General features: G+C 40.9%; 1 protein-coding gene across 1 annotated transcript in view; it reads left to right on the top strand.

Moving 5' to 3' along the window:
• LOC140463584 (poly [ADP-ribose] polymerase tankyrase-2) overlaps positions 1 to 25,084 on the top strand; it is a 69,922-nt gene that overhangs the window by 3,985 nt on the left and 40,853 nt on the right. The window contains exons 2-6 of the mRNA XM_072557779.1: positions 4,464 to 4,688; positions 11,418 to 11,513; positions 11,980 to 12,016; positions 14,739 to 14,826; positions 15,790 to 15,884. Of these exons, the coding sequence (XP_072413880.1) occupies positions 4,464 to 4,688; positions 11,418 to 11,513; positions 11,980 to 12,016; positions 14,739 to 14,826; positions 15,790 to 15,884 (541 nt within the window). The remainder of the gene's footprint in view (positions 1 to 4,463; positions 4,689 to 11,417; positions 11,514 to 11,979; positions 12,017 to 14,738; positions 14,827 to 15,789; positions 15,885 to 25,084) is intronic.

Below are 25,084 nucleotides of genomic sequence, written 5' to 3'. Positions count from 1 at the left end.
TCAGGCTGGCTGCCTGTCCGATGTGTGAAAGTGCAGAATCTGACTCAATATGCGTCTTTCCACATTATACATGGGGATTGAGGCCCATAAAAGGATGAAAAAGGAATGTAACAGATTACCGGAAGAGAAAATCAGTTAAGTGTGAAAACGAGGGAGGTGTTTCACAGGCTCATCAGATGTTAGTGATTTCAGATACCTGGACTAGTCTGAGAATTATTTTGTGCAACATAACACATGGAGGTAATGTAACAGGTGAAGTAACAATTGTTTGCATATCCTAGCTTGGCAGAGCCAAGGGATGAGAAACGTACTACATTAAAGTCGTAGGATTGGATGGTGACAATCTTCCTGTCAGGCTACCTCTCCTTTTTTCTGGCAACAGTGAAGGTAGTAGTGGTAAGGATTAAACTTCACCATTCCCTTGATGTATTCACTTGTTGTGAGTAACTTAGTTGGCTGTGCTTTTACTGGAAGGTGGCAGATTTAAGTTGGGTTTGTGAAAAGATGAGAGAAAGTGAGGACTGAAAGGATGGCCAAGCTGATAAGTTGTGGACCAGTGATAGAGTATTTGTATGGATCAGGGTTGGCAGATATATGTTGCTGGAAAAGCTCAGGAGGTCTGGCAACATCTGTAAAGAGAAACCAGTTAATGTTTCGGGCCTGGTGACCCTCCCTCAGTTGTTTCAGTATAAGTAGCTCTCTTCTTTGTATTCTGAAGAAGAGGCACATTTGACGTGAAATGTTAGCTCTTTCACTCTCCATAGATCTGAATTTCTCCATTATTGTGTTCATCAAAGCACGTTTCTGGCATGACTGACAGTGGGGAGCAGGTTTTAAACTGCATGGTCATTCTCACCACTTCCTTATCCACCTCCATGCTCATTTCAATGATTAATCGGCCAGCCTCATCCCGGTTCAGTGGTTAACTGTGTGCTTTGTCTATCCACCAATTTCTGATCTCCCACCTCAAATTTGTTCAATTATGCTCGGGCGACCACTTATGGTCCAAAAGTGGACCATTTATCTGTATTTACTCGCTACTTAAGAATTTTATGTCCAAGATCAAAAAATGCTTTTCAGATGTTCTAATTCAGAAACAAATTCCCTATTTATACAGACTGGATATTTCCTTTAGTTTTTTTTCTTGTGTGGTTTAAATGTTTAATCACAGGTCAACTTGTGCTGTTTTTGATCAATCGCAGTTCATGTCTGCTTAAATGACATGAGAAAATTTTGTGGTTTCTTCTTAGGTCAGCAATCTGGTAATTTTACTATGTTTTTCCCGACTTGGTAACAAGACAGCAAATCAAAAATTGACATAAAACTGGCAATTCAGTACATTAAACATTGCTTTAGCAGCAATCTAATTGTATATTTTAACAAATGACAAAGTTGTGACAGTTTTTTTGCTTCAACATTTCAAATCTTATGAAGATTTATTCACTGGTACAACTGTCGAGGATGTCTGTTCCAGGGAAAAATAAGTGGCGTTAACTGCAAGTTTGCAGCATCTTTTAAATTTGTTGTTGGAATGAGCCCTTACGAGATTGTTGGTAAGTTGCCACCTTGAAACACTGCAGTCAATTTTATGTGGGTATACCTACAGTTCTGTTACAGAGGAAGTTCCAGGGTTTTGAGATTAGATTAGATCAGATTCTCTACAGTGTGGAAACAGGCTCTTCGGCCCAACAAGTCCACACCGCCCCTCCGAAGAGAAGCCCACCCAAACCCATTCCCCTAGTCTATATATACCCCTGACTAACACACCTAACACTGGGCAATTTAGCATGGCCAATTCACCTGACCTGCACATCTTTTTGGATTTTGGATTGTGGGAGGAAACCGGAGCACCCAGAGGAAACCCACACAGACACAGGGAGAATGTGCAAACTCCACACAGGTGGAAATTGAACCCAGGACCCTGGTGCTGTGAGGTAGCAGTGCTAACCACTGAGCCACTGTGCCACCCCAGGAATGTGAGAGAGTTCCAAGTTATGATGGATGACTTGGAGGACAATTTTCAGGTGATGGTGTTCGCATACATCTGCTGCCTTTTACTTTTATGGGGGCTTGGAAGGTGATTTTGGTGAGTTGCTACAGTGTACCTGGTAGTTGGTGCACACTACCAATGTACACTTGTTAAGGAACTGAATCATTAACGTAGATGTGATGTCAGTCAAATAGGCTGGTTTGTCCTGGATTATGTCAAACTTGTTAAATGTTGGAACTGCACTCATCCAGACCAGTGTGGAGACAATTCAATCAAATTCATAACTTCTGCGTTGGTGGGTCTGCTTTGAGGAATCAGGTGGTGCACCAGTTGCTGCAGAATTCACAACCTCTGACCTGATGTAGGTGCAGTATTTATATGGCTGGCTCAGTTCAGTTTCTGGTCAGTGGTAATCCTTCGGACATTGGTAGTGAGGTAATTTTGGTTTAGGAATATCAAGAGGAGATTTCTTACTACTTGTATGCCGTAAATGTTACTTGCCACTTATCAGCCTAAGCCTGAATGTTGGACCAGGTCTTGTTGCATATGATGCACATTGCTTCAGGTACTGAAGCAGCAAATATTTGTGGAACAACAGTGCAAGTGTTTGGAAAATTTAAAGTTTACAATTTTGTTGATTCTCTAGGGTAAATCTAAAATCTATGCACCAGAATTGCAGAGAAATGAAACCATGGCAGGCTTTTGGGCTCAAACCTGGGCACAATAGCAGCTGAGGAATGTGTTTTTCAGCTTGGTGAAGAATTGACTGCCACTTATAATTATATTTATTCTCTGGACTGGGTATTCGATGCAGTATTACATGTGATTAGACCAAACAAAATGAAAGCGGTTCCACCAGTAATGCTACGTAATGTTAGTACCATGTAATTTTTGAGAGAAGTGTCTCTGCTGCAATAACTTTGATCTCATCCTGTATTTTACAATAATTAAGATTATAAGATTCTCCTTGTTATAAAGTGCCAGACCATACCACATGGACTGCAGTGATTCAAAGTAGCTCAGAACCAATACCTTGAGGAATTACAAATGGGCAATAAATGCTATCCCAGCCAGTAATGCTCTTATAACCTGCTAGCCCTTGTGCAAGCTAGAATAAATGATGGAATGAGTGACGTTAAGAGAGGATGACTGGGTTTGTTAGATAGTAAAGAGATTGGGATAGTGATTGGAGCTGAGGGAAGATAGAAAAAAGATATTAAATGTGGGTGCAAGGGTGAAGGAAAAGTCCTAGTGGGATGGCATGAAATTGGCATGTTCCACATACCATTTCCTACAACTTACAGCTTGCATAGTGAGAGAGGAAAAACTATGGAGCAATAAGGAACAGCAAGACATGCCAGTGAAACTAAATTCAAATGATGCAGGTAATTCTGGATGTTGCTTAAAACCATCTACTGACTATCATTCCTCTATTTTCCTATGAGGACTGCAGCCTGTTAGCATTATTCCAGCCTTTGTCAAATAAGTAGTGATGTATGTTGTGCCAACTACTTACTTTACCTCTTGTTTAGAATAGCTAATCCTGCCTGCTCAAATGGCGTTCTTCTGAATCTCGTTTCCTGTCAATCATCTGAGATCCAACTTCATTTTACTGCCAATCTGACTAACCATTCTTTCCTGCTTTCACTGCTTTAAGCTCCATTTTCTGTGACTGTTGCATCTTTGATAGCTATTTTTCACTAATGTCAGCCATATCTTAGCTTCCTGATAGCTAGACATTTCCCATTCCAGTGGAGCCACTGCTATCTTCTCACATGTTCTCTTGTCCCAGTCACTGGTGTTAAGGCTCTCTTCTGTGTCATACTCATGGCCTCTAATCACAGCTTCTGTTTTAACCTGATGTTAACTGTGAATCCACTTTTAAATTACAGGGTAAGCTACACTAGAGAATTTATTTGCTGCTTTGGAAAAGGTCTTCCAATGTTGCTTCCTTCAAAAAGTAACTCTGACCTTAATAAAGAGGGAATAAATGAAGTTTGGCAATTCTTTTGTACAAGAATCGAAGTGCAATAATTGTATTAGAAATTACTGTAGATATCAATTTCAAATACACTGTTTCTGGAGACAGTTGCCATAAGTTTTCCTGCATCCTACATGGATATTTTGGTTTAAATATTTCAACAATTTAAATTTAAATAAAATCATCTTAAAGCATAATTCATTTGTTGCTTAACTTAGTATTAATTTGCATTCACCATTGTGGTGATATTTTACATTTCAGTTCACACTTGTTTTGAAATGCCTTAACCTCATTATTAGTTGGCCAAAATGTACTTATAGAAATTTCTCCCTGAAAAATTTCTTTTGGCATATGGTTATTTGAGAAATTGTCAAAGAAGCATTCAATGAAAAATAATCAAAAGTCTAAAGAAGGAGCTGTTATCTAATTACTTCAGAATGCCTTATATTGTGATTAGTGATTACTTAAATGACTATACATCAATCCCTCTAGGATTTGGACGGAAGGATGTAGTTGAATTTTTGCTACAGAGTGGTGCCAATGTCCATGCAAGAGATGATGGAGGCCTTATTCCTCTGCATAATGCCTGTTCATTTGGGCATGCAGAAGTTGTCAATCTGTTGCTGTGTCATGGTGCTGATTCTAATGCTCGGGATAATTGGAACTACACACCTCTCCATGAGGCTGCCATCAAAGGCAAAATTGACGTATGCATAGGTAAGCGTTCCTAAACTTGAAAAAATAATTTTGTTTCTTTTTTTATAAATTAACAGTCACTTCATAAAACCTATTACACTTTGTAGCAACAGGAGAAAGTCATTGGAATTGGATTGTTTTATATCAGCAATAAGAGGATGTTCTTGACATGCAATTTTCATGCAGCAACATCAATTTGTGTCAATGAAGCATTTTGAAGTATTTAATTTTCTAAACAGCAAGCATACAAAACTGTGTTTACTAATATTGAGCATGAACTTTTGTTTGTACAATAGTCTGTTTGCATCTATTCTTAATATCAGATCCTGCAAAAACCCTACCTCATATGCTGTTGAACTTTTATATTTGGTTGTCAGTTTTATAATAAGCTGGTAAACATCTTTTGGGATTTGAAGTCTTCTAACTCTGCATGCAATAATAACCACTGGCTCACTAGAGCCTCACTGCTAAGGTAATGGATTAATGAGGCTGAGCAGTTTGTTAGGCAATTGCTGTTGGTGGTGCAAGATCTGCTTGTGAACGCTCTAATTCAAAGCAAAAGCAGTATATAAAGCAATGACCAAACTTAAAAACAATTTCTCATTTATTTCTTTGGAGATAAGGTTATGATGCAAGGAAGATTATATTAGGTTGCAAAAAAATCAATATCTGATGCACTCCAGAAGGGAAGATAGATGCTGATTTTTATCTAGCTGCTGTGCTTTAAAGTTCCTTTTTATTTCACTGATTGTTTGACTTGTGAGGCAGTACATCCCTGGATATAGACAGGCTTCCAATCTTTAAATGAATGGACAATCAACATTTGAATTGAGACGCATTTGAAATGAATAGGAGATTCATCCAAAGGAGCATAAGCACTGCCATCTTGGTCAGATGACCTGTTCTGTGATATAATTAGCATTTTTTATGATAGTAATCTTCCTTCAAAAGTTATATTTTTCTAAGTAATGGGTTTATCCAGGTGACAGTATTATGGGTTGCTGTAAAAGTTGGACATTTTGTTGTGGAATTTTCATTTTTTTTCTTTCAAAAAAATGGGTTTAACTAGTTATTTGTTCTTTTGTAATGCTCTGTGCCACAGCTTACAGGCTGCATAGGTGAGTAAAAGTATCGGTATTTGTTGATTTATTGCACATGTGCATGACTTTCATATTATCACAGCAGACTGTTGACAAAAGCAAACATCAGTAGAGCATGTGTTTGCAGGCCACGCAAACACAATGGCAAAACAAGTCCAATATGAGTGTTATATAGTCTGGTATCTTGTCTATGGAGATTTGTGACTGCAGTTCCTCCATAAATGCTTACCCCTGCCTTCACATAATAGTTTGATTTTTCTCTTCAGTACTTTAGACCATATTAATTGCTATGGTGCTTAATTATAGTTAATTAAGCCCCTTAAATGCATCTGTAGTATTCAACTCAAGTGAGCAATGTAACATTGAGTTCTCTGTTTTATCCACTGAGAAAATATATTTCTCCTTGATTCATGATTTATTGCTCCTTTTTGTTGCAATCACTAAATGTGGACTCAGTGCAAATAGAACCATAGTGAAATATAATATTGGAATTTCGTAATCGAGAAAACCTTTATCATCCCTTGTAGAACTGATTTCACAGAAAAACAGTGCTGTAAATTCTTGTCTAAAGGTGTTCTGCTTTAATCTTTTATCTGCTTTAAAAACAAAAGCATAATTAACTTGATTTCTAAATGATCAATACATTCAGCCATTTTACATGTTTAATTTACTTTGAATCGAATAAACTAAATTATAGCAACAAGAAACTTTGTGCGTTGTTTAAGTTTCAAATCAAGTGTGATGAAAAGTGTCTGATACAAACTTTTTTCAAGTTTGGATTTCAAAATTGTGGCATAAAGGTGTTGGTTACTATTATGAAAGATTTGAAAAAATAACAAAGTCAGAGAGAAATCTTTGTAAAATATTGACCTAATCTGATATGTGTCAGGGGGCAGGGACCTGCCATGTAAATTGTTAATGTGCTGGGTTTATGATTCTATACTTTGTCTGAGTGCAAAACTACAAAGTGATGGTATTGGGGAATAGATGAGCCATTGTTTCTTGTGTGTTTTAAGATTTTTCAAACTCTTCTAGATTTGAATAGCTTGTGTTTTTGTCTTTTGCATAATTATACAATACATGGCAGAACCCTTCAGAGCATAGCTATGCAGAGGCATCTGGGCATACAGGTCCCTGAAAGTGGCAACACTGATGGATACAATGGCCAAAGAGGCATACAACATGCTTGCCTTCATTGGGTGGGACATCAGACGTAGAAGTCAGCAAGCTATGTTATAGCTGTACTGAGCTTTAGGGCCACATTTGAAATGTGCACAGTTTTGGTCATCACACTACCAGAAGGAAATGGATACTTTAGAGAGGGGACAGAGAAGGTTTAGCAGGATGTTGCTTGTCTTGAAGGGTTTTAGTTATGAGGAGAGGTTGGATAAACTTATCTTTCACTGGAAAGATGGAGCTGAGGGCCGACCTGACTGGAGGTCTACAAAATTGAGAGGCAGAGATAGGATGGATAGTCAGAGGCTTTTTCCCAGAGTGGAAAGGTCAACTACAAAATGGCATAGGTTCAAGGTGAGGGGAAAAGTTTTTAGTGGGGAAGTACAGTGAAACTTATTGTCAATGGGTGATAGGTGCCTGGAACGCATTGCCAGTGGAGGTGTTGGACGCAGACACACTAGCAACATTTAACGCATTTCTTGATAGAAGCATGAATAGGAGGTGAACAAAGGGATAGAAGCAGCACATGGGCAATAAGGAGCAGGTCTAAATGAGCAATAAGAATCAGTTCAGGCATGGTGGGCCAAAAGGCCTGTTCCAATACTGGATTATTGTACATTAAAGTTGTGCTTTCTTGTTATGGACACAAGGCTGCGAGTTCTTCGTTTCAGTGAATGACCATGTTAAATGAAAAAATACGTAGGTTTCATTCCGGTATCTGACTCGTCCAGTGCTGGAACCATGACATGTTGCAAATGTTTCAGGAATTCAGAGATGCAAGTGTTCTCCAAATAGGAGGACCATCCATAAATATATGATGCAATCAATCTCGACAGTGAGAACTCTGAAGACTTGACTTTTTAGGTACAATGGTATAAATAAAATTGAGATTAATCTTCTAAGATTTCATCAGGATAGATCACTAAAATGTCTTATCAATAAATCAGTATATAATTTCAAAGATTTAAGATGCATAAGAGAAAATTAAGCAGTATTTTCAGCATTCTGGTTATGTTGGTTGCTCATGGCAATGCAAGATCAAATCAATCCATTCACTATTAAACTTCTTAATTTAAATAATATACTATGCTGTCAAGAAACACTGATGTACTTTAAAAATGTAATGTATTGATTGCTGCAGAAGACTTAAACCGATGTCTCTAATTATTTTTAACTTGCTTTTTAAAATATAAAAAGAATTCAGTCTTCCTTCGCCCTGGCAGATTAGATATATCAAAGGCACAAAACTTGATTTCTGAGAGGATTTAGAAATTTATCTTTTGATTTACAAAAGTATATTTCATATTCTATATGTTTTCCATATTTTGGGATAGTTACTTGTTCTTTAAACATTTAAGGGTGCCAATTTCTACTTTTGAGTATAATTGCTGTAATGGAGGTAAATTGTCTTTAGACTTTCAACTTGAAATCATTTACATATTGCTGAAAGCAAAATATGCTATTAGCCAATGCAATTGAACAGCTCTTTACAATGTAATTTAACCGTATATTTTTAGTGGTTAGTAGGTTCTATTAGAATATTAAAAACATATTACAGAGATATAAATTAATCAGTATTCCAGCATCTGCATGTAACCTGGTTTTAAATGATTTACTTTAAAAATAGCTTTCATATTTAAATCTGTGCTGCTGGAGTTGTGGCCTCTTGACTCACTCAGTGTCATCCTTCCATCATTCGCAATTATACCAAAATTTAAATAAACACATTCCCTAAACACCAGAAATCTATACATTTTTACTTAAGTTGTTGCTTGAAACTACGTGCTTGACTGAGCACTTTCTCTACTATTCAAATATCCCTTTAATATATTTGACACCAAGGTGCATAATGTAAGAGATGTTATGTTATTGAATGGTGTCAGTTTCTCAACTAGCTCAGACAAATCATAATCAAGAACTTTTTAAAATTTTCTGAATGGTGTTTTTGTCTAAAGGAAAGGCTGTCTAATAAAACAATTAATAGAAAATGAGTGGAGGATCACTCATCCCAGGGGTATGGTACATTATGTGGATTGGGTCAGCTTTGAAAATAACATGTTTCAAAACAAGCATAAAATACGTTCAGGTGCTTGGAATACAATTTGACTTAAAGTTTAGTGATTTTTATTTTAAGCTGATATACCAATTTCAGAGGAAATTTTGTCTAAACGTTCATAACAACCAATGGTATTTGCAGGCCTTGGTATTCTCCATTTCTATAATGTATATTTCACTTCTCTTTCTGTACCACGCTATTTACTTCAACCTATTTCTCCTTCCTATATGGTTCTGCTAGCTCAGACTGCCATTCATATAGACTGTACAAAGAGTGTGTGTCAGTGGCAAGAAAGACAAACATTTGCATGAGTTCTAAAGGCAAATTAGGTCCATCTCCTGTAAATTTCAATGACTTTGTACAAAGCCATGCACAGAAATCTGCATTATACCTAATACTGGCAGATCTTCAAAGCTGTAGTAATTTGAGATTTTTCATAAAATCCAATAGAAATAATCCAATGAGCCCAACTGGTCCATACCAGTATATATGCTCAAGTGAGCCTCCTCCCATTCATTCTCTAACTATATCAGCATATTCTTCCATTTCTTTTTCGCTCTTCTTTGGTCAGTTTTCTCTTCAATATTATAAACAGCAAGATGTATTTAAGACATTTAAATATGGCCTGTGGTTAGGAAGAATTTGTTTTTGGGCTAGTATGTCAGCACTTGGTCCTGTCCTCAAAGCTGCCCACAAAAAAAATTATTGCACGTTGCTTTATTCTTTCTGACAGCAACTTCAGTTTGATGCCAATCTTTTGGTACTCAGCAGCAGTGTCAGTAAAAAGGGAAGCAGACATGTTCATACTTCAAATAAGAAAATTAAGGCACTTAATAGCCTTCACTCATATTTGAATTTTCAGGTAGCAACATAAGCAATTATGATAGTACTTTAACTTCTGTTAAAGTTCGAAGAGGATTAGTGATGACCATTTAGCCCGCAAGATAGCTTTCAATGAGATCGTATCTGATTTGTGACTTATCTCCAAATGCCTGCCTTTGCCTCATACAACTTCATAATTTTGGACAACAAAATCTTGAATGTAAATGGCAAAATACCTAAATACATTCTAAACTTTCTGTATGATCTAACTTTATTGGCTAATCATAGAAGTGTGTTCCAAATTTCTCTCTCCTTCTTGTGAAGAGGTATTTGCTAATTTCATTCCTGCATGATCCGGCTCTTTCTCTAAGCTGTACCCTTAGCCCTACCCAAAAGTCCCGCAATTAGTGAAAATGGGGTACAGTTTTTCTTTCAATTTTCTCTTAAAATTTTACAGCTTGAGTAAATCGTCCCTTAACCTTTTTAAATTCCGGAGCATATTGCCTTTGTCTGTAGTCAGCACTAGTCTAAATCTTTTGGAGTCCAGTTATTCTGATAAACCATTGTTTTCTTTCTAGGACAATTTCTACTTCTTATGCTGTGAGATTTGTCACTGCTCGCAATAATTCATATCTGGCCGAACTGTGGTGCTTTATAAAAAATTGTTTTGAGATGTATGCATCGCTGACAAGGTCAGCATTTTTTGCACGTCCCTAATTCCAGAGGGCATTTAATAGTTAACCCCTCACTTGCTTACTGAAAGCCATTTTCCTTTCCCTTGCCCATTCATCTTTTTAATCCTGCTGAGAAAAGTGACACACGGGCAAAGCTTTTCATCTTGCACATGTCAGAACAGATGCAAGACTACCAAATCTCAAAAGAAACATCAGTTTATACTGCATGAAAAAAAATTGCCGATTGGTTAAATGGATTCTAAAGTATTTCCGTGTGAAATGTACCAGCTGACAGTTATTCCCAAGCTTTTATTTAAATTTTTTTTTTAAATGGACAGATCATCTCTGGTCAAAGCATCACCATAATAACTGCACAAGGAGCAGTTATCCCCAAAGTTTTGTTTAATTGATAAAAGGACAATGCCTGGACTTTTTTTTCTGATTGCAGAAGACATGGCATTGCAAATAAATAAACATAGCTTCTTGGAAGTATACGTGAGACAGGGATTGCTAATTAAAACAGGTACAGTGTACAAGTTAAAATGATTCTAGTGAAGGTAAGAATGGGGAACTATCTCTGAGAGGAACATCTGATATTCTAAAATTTAAATGGGAGCAGAAAAGACAATGGGTCCTGAGATTTTACCTTTATAAGGTAGAGCTGCTTTTCTGTGCTAGTATTTTCTTTTAACTTTCAACAGACACCAATTTCTTCAGATTTGTTCCCGAGATGCTTTATGGTAGTTACAGACATAGCAATGTTTAACATTGGAAACCCCTAAAGAAGCATCACTCTCAAGCTTAATAGGTAAATATTTGGACTCATTTTCATAGAGTTTTCATGTATTAATTTAATATTGTTATTGCTGTTTAATGCAAGTAACTTCATATGCCAATCTTATTTTCAATGTTTGGGTTACAGTGTTGCTGCAACATGGAGCTGACCCTCATATTCGGAATACCGATGGAAGAACAGCATTAGACTTGGCGGACCCATCTGCCAAAGCTGTATTGACAGGTGAGCTTTGAATTATTTAATTTAATATTTTTAATTTTGTTTGAACATGTTAATGTTAATGGAAGCAATAAGAAAAGATGTGGAATTTCCAGTAACTAAATTTGCTGCTAACCTGTTGTTTATATATTTCTTGGTGGCCTCTTGATGACTGGCTTTGGTATAGACTGAAAGCAGGAAAATGCATAAAGTAGTTCATCTTGCATGAAATGAATGGTACAGAAGTAGGAAAGAAATTTTAAAAATTGTAAAAGAAACAAAAGGGAAAGTTGATGTACACAATTATTTGGAATAGTACCGATCGAATGGATCTGTGTGGATATCTAGAAATAGTATTTTCAAGTAAATTTATTAGCATTTGTTTCTGATTTGGAACCCAAGAAAGTGAAATTTGAATTGTAATAAATCAGGTTTATTTGCTATAGTTTTAATTTTTAAAACGCTTAACTAGTTAAATTACATTTTACAGGTGAATACAAAAAAGACGAACTACTGGAAACTGCAAGGTATGGGCACACTTTATGAAAACTAGCTTAATATTGCTGTTTTCCTATCAAGATGGGTAACTTAACACTAATTGACAATCTGTAAAATACAATTTTATTAATCTCCATAGTTTGTTTGAACTTAATCGCCATGTCTTAACTACCCTAAATTGTGTATTCTAATAATAATACAGAAAGAATTGATATTTGAATTATGGAAAGATCCCACTTGTAATTCAGGTACATATTATAAGGATTGTAAGGCATAGGCAAATAGTTGACAAGATCTGTGAAGGGGTATGCAAAACTTACTTGAAATTGCATTGCTTGTAAATTAAAAACCTTATAGTGTTTAGGAGAGATCTGTACTCCAGTTTGGTAGTGAAATTGTAATTTATTTGAGGGAGTGTTTGCTGACAGTGACCACTGCGGGCAGCTACACAGGTGCACTCGTTGGAGAACACACATTGGGTGACATCCTTTTGCTTTCTAAGCCTGCATTCTACACCACCCTCTCCCCCCCCCCCAATTAATTTAAAGCCCTCCCTGCAGCCTCATTATTCAGTTTGCTAGGATACTACAATCCATTCCACCCACACAATTTTTGACCTATGTACTTAACTCCTCGACTTTATTTCCCTGTGTCAGTTTTCCCAAAACTCAAGAAGTAATCCAAGATTGTTAAGTTGAAGGTTCTGCTTTGTAATTTAGCTACTTACTGTTCACCTATTTTTGTTTTCCTAACCAATCTGTTCATAAATATAATTACATACTTCTGGAGCATGTGGGATTTGAACCCGGGCCTCCCAGATCAGAGATAGGAACACTATCACTGTGCCATTTTCCTTACTGTTCAAATTCTGTCAGCAGAATCGCCTTTTCTAGTCTGATCAATATTGTTAGTAGCCACGTGGAGAATGGCAACTGGATCCTTCCCCTCCCACTTTATTACGTTTCCATCTCTGAGAAAACATCTTGAATGTTGGCACTAACCAGGAACAGAACCTTCGGGACTGTCGCTCAAGGCTGCAGAGAACAGTATCAGCCTCCCTAGTTATACTATCCCGTACCACCACTATGTTCCTATTTCCTTCCCCCACTTGAATGACCCCCTGTATCACAGTGCCACGGTGACTTGATGCCTCCCCATTGCCAACTGAACAGTTAGTAGGTCCGACGGTTGTTAAATGCCACTACCTGAGTCCCCATACCTGCTTCACGCCAATTACAGACTAAATTTGAATTGCCCAGTCTGAGGGTGTGACCACCTTCTGGAGCAAACCTTTCCTCTTTGTTTTGTTGCAGCAACTGCAGCTTCATCTCCTCAGTTTAGTTCTGAAGTTCTTCAAGCTGTAAAAACTCATGGATGTTTGGTTTAGACATGGTAGTGTCTGGGAAATTCCATGTGTTGTAACATCAGTGCATCAGTCCTGCCATCACAATCATAGAATCCTGACAGTGTGGAAGCAGGCTGCACCAACCACCTCACACCAACCCTGTGTAGAGCATCCCACCCAGACCTAATCCCTTATCCTATCCTTGCAACCCTGCCGTGGTCAATCTACCTAGCCTGCACATCCTTGGACATTACTGGAAATTTAGCATGGGCGATCCAGCTAACCTGCACAGCTTTGGACTGTGGGGGGAAATCCATGCAGAAAAGGGGAGAATGTGCAAACTTCACACAGGCAGTCAACAAGGACCAAACCAAACCAGAGTCCCTGGTGCTGTGAGGCAGTAATGCTAATGACCGAGCCATTGTACTGCCCAATCATCTTGACTTCATTTATAAATGAATTAGTCTACTGCTCTTTACACTTCAGTAATTTTTTTTGTGGCTATGGTATGTAAATGGGATTGGTATAGTCGGTTTTCATTTGTAGACTGGCATGGACACAATGGGCAAAATAGTTTTGATATCAATTAAAGCCAGCCTAGTCTAATAGTAATTTCAGCATTTGCCATGGTGGGATACACATTCACAGAGCACTAGCCTGGGACTTTGAATTCTTAGTTCAGTGACAGTACTGTTCCACCACTGTCTTTTATTTTGCCTATAGCATCGGTACACACATTCTCTAATCGGGATTTGGCATACATTTAGTTTCAGGAGTTTTTCATCTGATCGTGTGTGTATTTTCTATCCTATCTCCTATGTAGGCAGGAAAATTGTTAATTTCTGTTTCAAGCTGCTGTTAGTTATGTTAAGGCATGAAATTGATATTAGTTTTTAAATTAAAGGACAGCTGTAATAGTGACAATGATACTTTTAGTCTTCGTATGCAATCACCACTCACTAAACTTTAAACTTCAAATGTTATGGGCATGCTTTAATTGATTTAAAGCAATAAAGCAATTACCTTTTGTCAAACCTAAATTTACACTAATTAATAGATTAACTCAATTCTGAGAACATTTTATTGTAAAAGTGCTGCTGTGTTATACTTCTCCACATGGTGTCATCAGATTACTACAGTACATTAATGGTGATCTGCAACATTTTTATTGCGTTTCTATTATGTAAATATGATGAAGGACTTTGTACTAAACACTTGTAGAGAACACTGTAATTCAACAGTTATTTGTTAATATTTAATTTACTGGCTTATAAATATTGTCAGTCATTTGATTAAAATAACTGCAGTTCTGAAAATTGAAGTTTTAAAACATTAATGCAAAATAATTTTGATTTTATAAAAATCCATTCCTTTAAGTGGCATGTAGGGATGTATAATTTTAAAAGCTTTATTTCTAGGAATGGAAATGAAGAAAAGTTGATGTCCCTTCTTACACCATTGAATGTAAACTGCCATGCAAGTGATGGTAGAAAGGTAAGAATTGCATTGATACTGTTAGCCAAATAGTTACAAATATCAAGTTATTGAATGGACTTGGGCAATTTGGTTGTGGAATTGTTACCTTGTGGAAAATTGACCAGAATGGACACCACCATAGAATTGGATAGCAACAATTTTTGAAAAGTAAAATGTATAAATAAAAGTTTTGAAACCTTTATATTGTACAAGAAATGGAAATGGTGGAAAGCAAGATGTACTGCATCTTAGTTAAAGCAGGAAATTGTATGTGAAACAAAATATCTTAACAGTAAGAGAAATTCTGAGGGATATTAATGGCAAAATAGGCAATGATCATAATATTTGTACAATAGAGAATAGCAATAGTTTAAAATGATCTAATATCAGACACGCTTTCACTTGTATTTTGTCCAGGAATGGAGTAACTACTCCATTGAAAGCAGAATAGAATTTGTTCTTGCTTCAAAGATCTGGTATTAAGGTCTGGAATAATTACTCTAAAGAACTTCTGCAGTATGATATAAAAGTGACAATATGAATTGCTAAATACAGGGTGACTCTTCAGACACCCGAAAAATTAACAATGTTTTTAGAAACTTAATTGCCTAAGTCTCTTAGTGGGATTACACTGATATCCAAAATAGTTTAGTTTTTAAATTGAAACTTAACACAAACTTGTACATATACCTTATGAATTTGTAATGCTTTTGAGTCCCATCATGATAGCCACAGAAAATGAGAACAGTATATGATGAGGAGGGGCGATATGAAGTATTGATTGGGTTGGGCTTCAGTGTTTTATATGGACTAAAATCAAGCAGCATTGTGGGCTTCAGTGTTTTATATGGATTTTAATCTATGTAATAGTGGATCAGACTTCAATTGTGTAGAGAGAGCTGAAGCATTTAACTTTTCAAATCTCTCTTTTTAAATAGACTATAATTTTCCTAATGAAGTATTTTCCTTATATCTGTACAGTCTACACCACTTCATCTAGCAGCAGGATATAATCGTGTTAAGATTGTACAGCTGCTGCTTCAGCATGGTGCTGATGTTCATGCAAAGGATAAAGGGTGAGTATTTGCTTTAATGCCTGTCCTCTGGTGCAGAGGTTTGAATGTGATGGGAAGGAACATCAACTGTGATAGTTCGGTCAACATTAGTCTAAACTTTGCAGTAAATCTACTCCTTGACTATTAGACTTCACATACCTGTCTCAAATCTGCTATATTTTGTCTGTCAGCATCCTTTATATCATTAACTTGAAGGTGGAAATAAATATTAAAATACAACTTTGTGCCAATTTTTCTACAAAAAAAGAATTTCATTACTGAAATATTAGAAGAAATCCTAAAATCTAAAGCAACAACAATAACCTTGACTTTAATGTGTTGGGGTAAGTAGGTCACCAAATGATACATTGTGAATTTCATCACATTCTTTTCGAAGTGGAGTTGAGTTTGGCAACCTGCAGCATGTAGCTTCTTGTAGTTTTACTTGCGGGTGAGAGAATGTGAGGACTGCAGATGCTGAAGAGTCAGAGTCGAAAAGTGTGGCACTGGAAAAGCACAGCAGGTCAGGCAGCATCCGAGGACCAGGAGAGTCGATGTTTTGGGCATTAGCCTTTACTCAGGAATGTGGGGGCAAAAGGGGATTGAGAGATTAGGCGGATGGGGGTGAGGCTGGGGGAAGAGGTAGCTGCAAGGTGATAGGTTGGTGGGAAGGGGGGGGATGGATTGGTGGGACAGGTAAAGAGGGTGGTGCCACATTGGAGGTTTGGATCTGGGACGATGTGGGGAGAGGGGGAGATTTAGAAACCAGTGAAGTCGATGTTGATGCAGTGTGGATGAAGGGTCCCAAGGCGGAAGATGAAGTATTATTCATCCAGTTGTTGGATGGCTTGGAAATGGCAATGGAGGAGTCCCACAACTTGGATGTCCTTGGGGGAGTGGGAGGAGGAGTTCAAGTGGTCAGTCACACGGTGGAGGGTTTGTTGGATGCATGTGTCGCAGAGATGTTCCCTGAAAAGTTCTGAGGTGGTGGTCTATCTCCCTGATGTAAAGGAGACCATATCATGAGCACCGGACACAGATGAGGTGGATGGACGTGCAGGAGAATCTCTGCTACATATGAAAAGATCCTTTGGGGCCTTGGACTGAGCTAATGAGGGAGGTGTGGGGGCAGGTTTTATACCTCATGCGTTGGCAAGGGAAGGTGCTGGGTGTGGAGGCTGGTTGGTGGGTGGGGTGTGAACCTAATGAGGGAATCACAGAGGGAATGGTCTCTGCGAAATGTAGGTAGGGAGGAAAATGTCTTTGGTGATTGGGTCTGTTTGTAGGTAGTGGAAATGGCAGAGGATAATGCGTTGTATCAGGAGATTGGTGGGGTGGAAGGTCAGATCCAAGAGGTTTCTAGCCATGTTGTGGTTGGAGGGGTGGGGTTCAAGATCGGAGCTGCGGGAAGTGAAGGCGATACACTGGAGGGCATTGTTGATCATTTGGATGGGGAAATTGCAATCCTGGACATAGGAGGCCATCTGGGATGTCCTGGAGTGCAATTGCTCCTCTTGGGAGCAGATATGGCGGAGGCAGAGGAATTCGGAGTAAGGGATCATGTTTTTAACAGGAGTGAGGTATTGGAGGAGGAGAGTTCAGGTTGGTGTGGGAGTCAGTTCGTTTGAAATAGATGTCCGTGTTGAGTCAGTTGTCAGAGACTGAGAGGTCCAGGAAGGGGAGGGAGGTGTCCGAGATGGTTCAGGTGAACTTAAGGTCAGGGTGAAAGGTGTTAGTGAAGTTGATGAACTGTTCCACCTCGTCATGGGAGCATGTGGTGGCACATTAATCATCAGTGTAGCAGAGGAAGAGTTGGGGGGATGGTGCTGGTGCAACTGTGGAAGAGGATACATGGAACAGTTCATAAGAGGCAGGCATAGCTGGGGCCCATGTGTGTGTGCCCATGGCTACCCCTTTGGTTTGAAGGAATTGAGATGATTCGAAGGAGTTGTTCAGGATGAGGACCAGTTCTGCCAATCAAACGTGTATCAGTGGAGGGGTACTGCTTGAGTTGGTAGGAGAGGAAGAAACTGAGGACTTGGAGGCCTTCATCACGGCGGATGGATGTGTAAAGGGACTGGATGTCCATGGTAAAGATGAGGCCAAAGAAATGCATTTCTCACTGCATCTTCTGAACCCAGCTTTCTCAGAGAGATGCAGAGCACCATGCCCATTAGGGGGTTCAGTTGCAATGAAGTGGTGGGGGGGGAGGTAGGGCACATGTCATACTTAGAATAGTGGCTTCTGTTTGGTAAATTTAAAGGTCTAGCAAGACCTTTGGAGGCTCTGAGAGATTGTGGGGAATGATTGGTATGGTCAGAGAAGTTAGTTTGGAGGTCAGCATGGGGAGTTTGTGGCATTGTTTAGGAGGGTAAACGAATGGCTGGTGTGATTAATGGGGTCAGTTCTGTTACCCAGGCATAAGACTAATTTTTTGTTTCTGTTGGACATTTCTGACTAACTGTCCAGGTGAAGACTGTGGAAGGTAGTCAGTTAATGTCACTGATGATCTGTGAAGATTGAGAAACTTGAATATCTGGGCCAGTTTTCCCTTGGGAATCAATGGTTTAATTGTTTTGATACATTTACAGTTTCAAAGTACATTAATCTTAAATAATGCTTGAATTAAACTTATTTAAGTTGATAGTCTGCATACTGATTTTATATAAGTCCTTGAGGACAAGGATCAGATTTTATCGTTGTACGTTCAATTACTAAATGTTACTTTGTTATTTTAGATCATGAGAGTTCATGGGCGAGAAAATAGTCCTGAACGTTTTAAATTGAAATTGTTTTAAGCAGACCTTTAAAATTGTCAATAAAGACAAAATTTAATTAAATGAAAATGGAAGTTAATTGTTATAAAATCTATTGTAAAAAATTTCATTTCTATAAGTGAATTTGTACTGGCTTATTCAGAATAGCAAATCAACGTTTAACTCATTTTTATTTTTTTTTGTTCTGTAACTTCAAACTCTTGTATTTTATAATCACTTAACAGTATAGAATCTGAATACTCCTGGAGAAATGTGTTCTTGAAGCTTTTCATCTTACACTCATTAGGACAGACGAGTCAGTACCCATAAATCAAGGTGAAAACTTTGACAGCTAGTCTGTTTTTTATTTTCATCAATCATCACATTTGGGGAGGTGAGGTAAATTTCTTTAAGGCTGTTAAGGTTTCTTATAAAAAAAATATTGCTGGTGCCTGCTGTAGAACATCATGACATTCATTGACAACAATGCCACAGAAGAAACAATTGTTTGGTTGTCAAAACCTGTTTTTTGTGTGCACTTTCCATCTGAGATACTTTACATGTTGTATATTGTTTAATGCAAATGAATGAATATTAGATTAGATTAGATTCCCTACAGTGTGGAAACAGGCCCTTCGGCCCAACAAGTCCACACTGACCCCCCTGAAGAGTAAACCACCCCCCTCCCCTCTAACTAATGCACCTAACAACTATGGACAATTTAGCATAGCCAATTTACCTGACCTGCAAATGTTTGGAATGTGGGAGGAAACATCTTTATGCTTTTTAATGTAACAAAACTTTGCAGAGCACAGAAATAGAAGATGCTTAGCCACATGTCTCCATCCTTTTTGAGTCTTTTCATTGTGTACTTATCATTAAATGTTACAAGAACAGATTAGTAAAGGTGAATACAACCACATGTTTAGGAACAGACTAATAGATTATGTTGGTAAAAACAATGACTGCAGATGCTGAAAATCAAATACTGGATTAGTGATGCTGGAAGAGCACAGCAGTTCAGGCAGCATCCAACGAGCAGCAAAATCAACGTTTCGGGCAAAAGCCCTTCATCAGGAATAAAGGCAGTGAGCCTGAAGCATGGAGAGATAAGCTAGAGGAGGGTGGGGGTGGGGAGAGAGTAGCATAGAGTACAATGGGTGAGTGGGGGAGGAGATGAAGGTGATAGGTCAAGGAGGAGAGGGTGGAGTGGATAGGTGGAAAAGAAGATAGGCAGGTCGGACAAGTCAAGGAGACAGTAACTGAGCTGGAAGTTTGAAACTAGGATGAGGTGGGGGAAGGGGAAATGAGGAAGCTGTTGAAGTCCACATTGATGCCCTGGGGTTGAAGTGTTCCGAGGCGGAAGATGAGGCGTTCTTCCTCCAGGCGTCGGGTGGTGAGGGAGCGGCGGTGAAGGAGGCCCAGGACCTCCATGTCCTCGGCAGAGTGGGAGGGGGAGTTGAAATGTTGGGCCACGGGGAGGTTTGGTTGATTGGTGCGGGTGTCTCGGAGATGTTCCCTAAAGTGCTCTGCTAGGAGGCGCCCAGTCTCCCCAATGTAGAGGAGACCACATCGGGAGCAACGGATACATTAAATGATATTGGTGGATGTGCAGGTGAAACTTTGATGGATGTGGAAGGCTCCTTTAGGGCCTTGGATAGAGGTGAGGGAGGAGGTGTGGGCACAGGTTTTACAGTTCCTGCGGTGGCAGGGGAAAGTGCCAGAATGGGAGGGTGGGTCGTAGGGGGGTGTGGACCTGACCAGGTAGTCACGGAGGGAACGGTCTTTGCGGAAGGCGGAAAGGGGTGGGGAGGGAAATATATCCCTGGTGGTGGGGTCTTTTTGGAGGTGGCGGAAATGTCGGTGGATGATTTGGTTGATGTGAAGGTTTGTAGGGTGGAAGGTGAGCACCAGGGGCGTTCTGTCCTTGTTACGGTTGGAGGGGTGGGGTCTGAGGGCGGAGGTGCGGGATGTGGACGAGATGCGTTGGAGGGCATCTTTAACCATGTGGGAAGGGGAATTGCGGTCTCTAAAGAAGGAGGCCATCTGGTGTGTCCTATGGTGGAACTTGTCCTCCTGGGAGCAGATACAGTGGAGGCGGAGAAATTGGGAATACGGGATGGCATTTTTGCAAGAGATAGGGTGGGAAGAGGTGTAATCCAGGTAGCTATGGGAGTCAGTGGGTTTGTAAAAAATGTCAGTGTCAAGTCGGTCGTCACTAATGGAGATGGAGAGGTCCAGGAAGGGGAGCGAGGTGTCAGAGATAGTCCAGGTAAATTTAAGGTCAGGGTGGAATATGTTGGTGAAGTTGATGAATTGCTCAACCTCCTCACGGGAGCACGAGGTGGCGCCAATGCAGTCATCAATGTAGCGGAGGAAGAGGTGGGGAGTGGTGCCGGTGTAATTACGGAAGATCAACTGTTCTACATAGCCAACAAAGAGATAGGCATAGCTGGGGCCCATACGTGTGCCCATGGCTACACCTTTGGTCTGGAGGAAGTGGGAGGATTCAAAGGAGAAATTGTTAAGGGTGAGGACCAGTTCGGCCAAACGAATGAGTGTGTCAGTGGAAGGGTACTGTTGGGGACGTCTGGAGAGGAAAAAAACAGAGGGCTTGGAGGCCCTGGTCATGGCGGATGGAGGTGTAGAGGAATTGGATATCCATGGTGAAGATAAGGCGTTGGGGGGCCAGGGAAACGGAAGTCTTGGAGGAGGTGGAGGGCGTGGGTGGTGTCTCGAACATATGTGGGGAGTTCCTGGACTAGGGGGGATAGGACAGTGTCAAGGTAGGTAGAGATGAGTTCAATGGGGCAGGAGCATGCTGAGACAATGGGTCGGCCAGGGTGGTCAGGCTTGTGGATCTTGGGAAGGAGGTAGAACCGGGCAGTGCGGGGTTCCCGGACTATGAGGTTGGAAGCTGTGGGTGGGAGATCTCCTGAGGGGATGAGGTTCTGTATGGTCTGGGAGATGATGGTTTGGTGATGGGGGGTGGGGTCATGGTCGAGGGAGCAGTAGGAAGAGGTGTCCTCAAGTTGGCATTTGGCTTCAGCGGTGTAGAGGTCAGTGCGCCAGACTACCACTGCGCCCCCTTTATCCGCTGGCTTGATGGTGAGGTTGGGATTGGAGAGCTGCACGTTGTGAGGGTGAGAGGTTGGAGTGGGGGAGGGGGGAACGACAGGTTGAGGTGGTTAATGTCCCGGCGGCAGTTGGAAATGAAGAGGTCGAGGGCAGGTAATAGGCCAGCGCGGGGTGTCCAGGTGGATGCAGTGTGTTGGAGGTGGGCGAAGGGGTCCTCGGAAGGTGGGCGGGAGTCCTGATTGTGAAAGTAAGCTCGGAGGCGGAGGCGACGGAAGAATTGTTCAATGTCACGTCGTGTATTAAATTCATTGATGCGTGGACGGAGGGGGATGAAGGTGAGTCCTTTGCTGAGGACTGATCGTTCGTCCTCAGTGAGTGGGAGGTCTGGAGGGATGGTGAAAACTCGGCAGGGCCGGGAGCTGGGATCTGGTGTGGGTGTGGAGCTGGGAGTGGGGTCGGAGCCAGTACCTGGAGTGGGTGTGATGGTGGGGGGAATGGGGGTGGAGGCATGAGCAGGGGTAATATTGCCCTCGGGGTTCTAGGGTGTGGGTATAGTGACAGTGGGGTCTGTGGGTCACCCTATCTCTTACAAAAATGCCATTCCGTATTCCCAATTTCTCCGCCTCCGCCGTATCTGCTCCCAGGAGGACAAGTTCCACCATAGGACACACCAGATGGCCTCCTTCTTTAGAGACCGCAATTTCCCTTCCCACATGGTTAAAGATGCCCTCCAACGCATCTCGTCCACATCCCGCACCTCCGCCCTCAGACCCCACCCCTCCAACCGTAACAAGGACAGAACACCCCTGGTGCTCACCTTCCACCCTACAAACCTTCACATCAACCAAATCATCCACCGACATTTCCGCCATCTCCAAAAAGACCCCACCACCAGGGATATATTTCCCTCCCCACCCCTTTCCACCTTCCGCAAAGACCGTTCCCTCCGTGACTACCTGGTCAGGTCCACACCCCCCTACGACCCACCCTCCCATTCTGGCACTTTCCCCTGCCACCGCAGGAACTGTAAAACCTGTGCCCACACCTCCTCCCTCACCTCTATCCAAGGCCCTAAAGGAGCCTTCCACATCCATCAAAGTTTCACCTGCACATCCACCAGTATCATTTATTGTATCCGTTGCTCCCGATGTGGTCTCCTCTACATTGGGGAGACTGGGCGCCACCTAGCAGAGCGCTTTAGGGAACATCTCCGAGACACCCGCACCAATCAACCAAACCACCCCGTGGCCCAACATTTCAACTCCCCCTCCCACTCTGCCGAGGACATGGAGGTCCTGGGCCTCCTTCACCGCCGCTCCCTCACCACCCGACGCCTGGAGGAAGAACGCCTCATCTTCCGCCTCGGAACACTTCAACCCCAGGGCATCAATGTGGACTTCAACAGCTTCCTCATTTCCCCTTCCCCCACCTCATCCTAGTTTCAAACTTCCAGCTCAGTTACTGTCTCCTTGACTTGTCCGACCTGCCTATCTTCTTTTCCACCTATTCACTCCACCCTCTCCTCTTTGACCTATCACCTTCATCTCCTCCCCCACTCACCCATTGTACTCTATGCTACTCTCTCCCCACCCCCACCCTCCTCTAGCTTATCTCTCCATGCTTCAGGCTCACTGCCTTTATTCCTGATGAAGGGCTTTTGCCCGAAACGTTGATTTTGCTGCTCATTGGATGCTGCCTGAACTGCTGTGCTCTTCCAGCACCACTAATCCAATAATAGATTATGTTGTAAACTTTGGTAATCTTAAAACAGCATATCCTGAGTCTTACCATGAGTAACATTACAAGAGATTCTGCAGATCCTATATCTGAAAGTCTGTAAAGTGGAAAACATCCAAAGTGCAGAAATTGCACAAGTGGAATACATTGCTGAATGGTGAGCGTGTGTGTTTTTAAATAGCTTGTTAAAGAAAATGAAAGTCAAAAATCACTATTGGAACTAGAATGACATCAGTGATTCAAACTCTTATTCAGAAAAACACAAGCCATTATGTGCAATTGACCCATTGCTGCAAAACTGTATTGCTTTTCCTGCTTACCCAATATTTGCTAATAAACTAATATAAGTACATTAGCAATAATAACAGTAGTAATAATAAAGAATGTTCAAAGTTTGGGAGAAGATTTATAGCTTGGGTGCCCGTTGTTGTGGTTCTGTTCGCTGAGCTGGGAATTTGTGTTGCAAACATTTCGTCCCCTGTCTAGGTGACATCCTCAGTGCTTGGGAGCCTCCTGTGAAGCGCTTCTGTGATGTATCCTCCGGCATTTATAGTGGCTTGTCTCTGCCGCTTCCGGTTGTCAGTTCCAGGTGTCCGCTGCAGTTGCCGGTATATTGGGTCCAGGTTGATGTGTTTGTTGATAGAATCTGTGGATGAGTGCCATGCATCTAGGAATTCCCTGGCTGTTCTCTGTTTGGCTTGCCCTATAATAGTAGTGTTGTCCCAGTCGAATTCATGTTGCTTGTCATCTGCGTGTGTGGCTACTAAGGATAGCTGGTCATGTCGTTTCGTGGCTAGTTGGTGTTTATGGATGCGGATCGTTAGCTGTCTTCCTGTTTGTCCGATGTAATGTTTTGTGCAGTCCTTGCATGGGAGTTTGTACACTACATTGGTTTTGCTCATGCTGGGTATCGGGTCCTTCGTTCAGGTGAGTTGTTGTCTGAGAGTGGCTGTTGGTTTGTGTGCTGTTATGAGTCCTAGTGGTCGCAGTAGTCTGGCTGTCAGTTCTGAAATGCTCCTGATGTATGGTAGTGTGGCTAGTCCTTTTGGATTGCGGCATGTCCTCGTTCCGTTGTCTTTCCCTTAGGCATCTGTTGATGAAATTGCGGGGGTATCCGTTTTTGGCGAATACCTTGTATAGGTGTTCTTCTTCCTCTTTTTGCAGTTCTCATGTGCTTCAGTGTATTGTGGCCCTTTTTGAATAGTGTCTTGATGCAACTTCATTCATGTGTGTTGGGGTGGTTGCTTTCATAGTTCAGGACTTGGTCTGTGTGTGTGGCTTTCCTGTATACCTTTTGTGCTGAATTTTCCGTTCGTTGTTCTCTGTACCATTACGTCTAGGAATGGGAGTTGGTTATCCTTTTCTTCCTCTCTCGTGGATCGGATTCCTGTGAGTGTGGCATTGATGATCCGGTGTGTGTTCTCTATTTCTGTGTTTTTAATGATTACAAAGGTGTCATCCACATATCTGACCCAGAGTTTGGGTTGAAATTGCCTAAGCGCCACATACGAACAACTCTGGTTCCTGCATGAGTGCCGAAAGAATCTAATCCTTCCACCATGTGGCAGATACAGACCACCAGTCAACAATCCACAAGCCAGGGACACAGCCAGACAGAACGGACTCCGGATGATCCAGGTAATGAATACA

The sequence above is a fragment of the Chiloscyllium punctatum genome, chromosome 38 (genome assembly GCF_047496795.1).
Source record: "Chiloscyllium punctatum isolate Juve2018m chromosome 38, sChiPun1.3, whole genome shotgun sequence".
Classification (NCBI taxonomy): Eukaryota; Metazoa; Chordata; class Chondrichthyes; order Orectolobiformes; family Hemiscylliidae; genus Chiloscyllium; species Chiloscyllium punctatum.
This window is presented reverse-complemented; position numbering and strand designations above follow the sequence as displayed.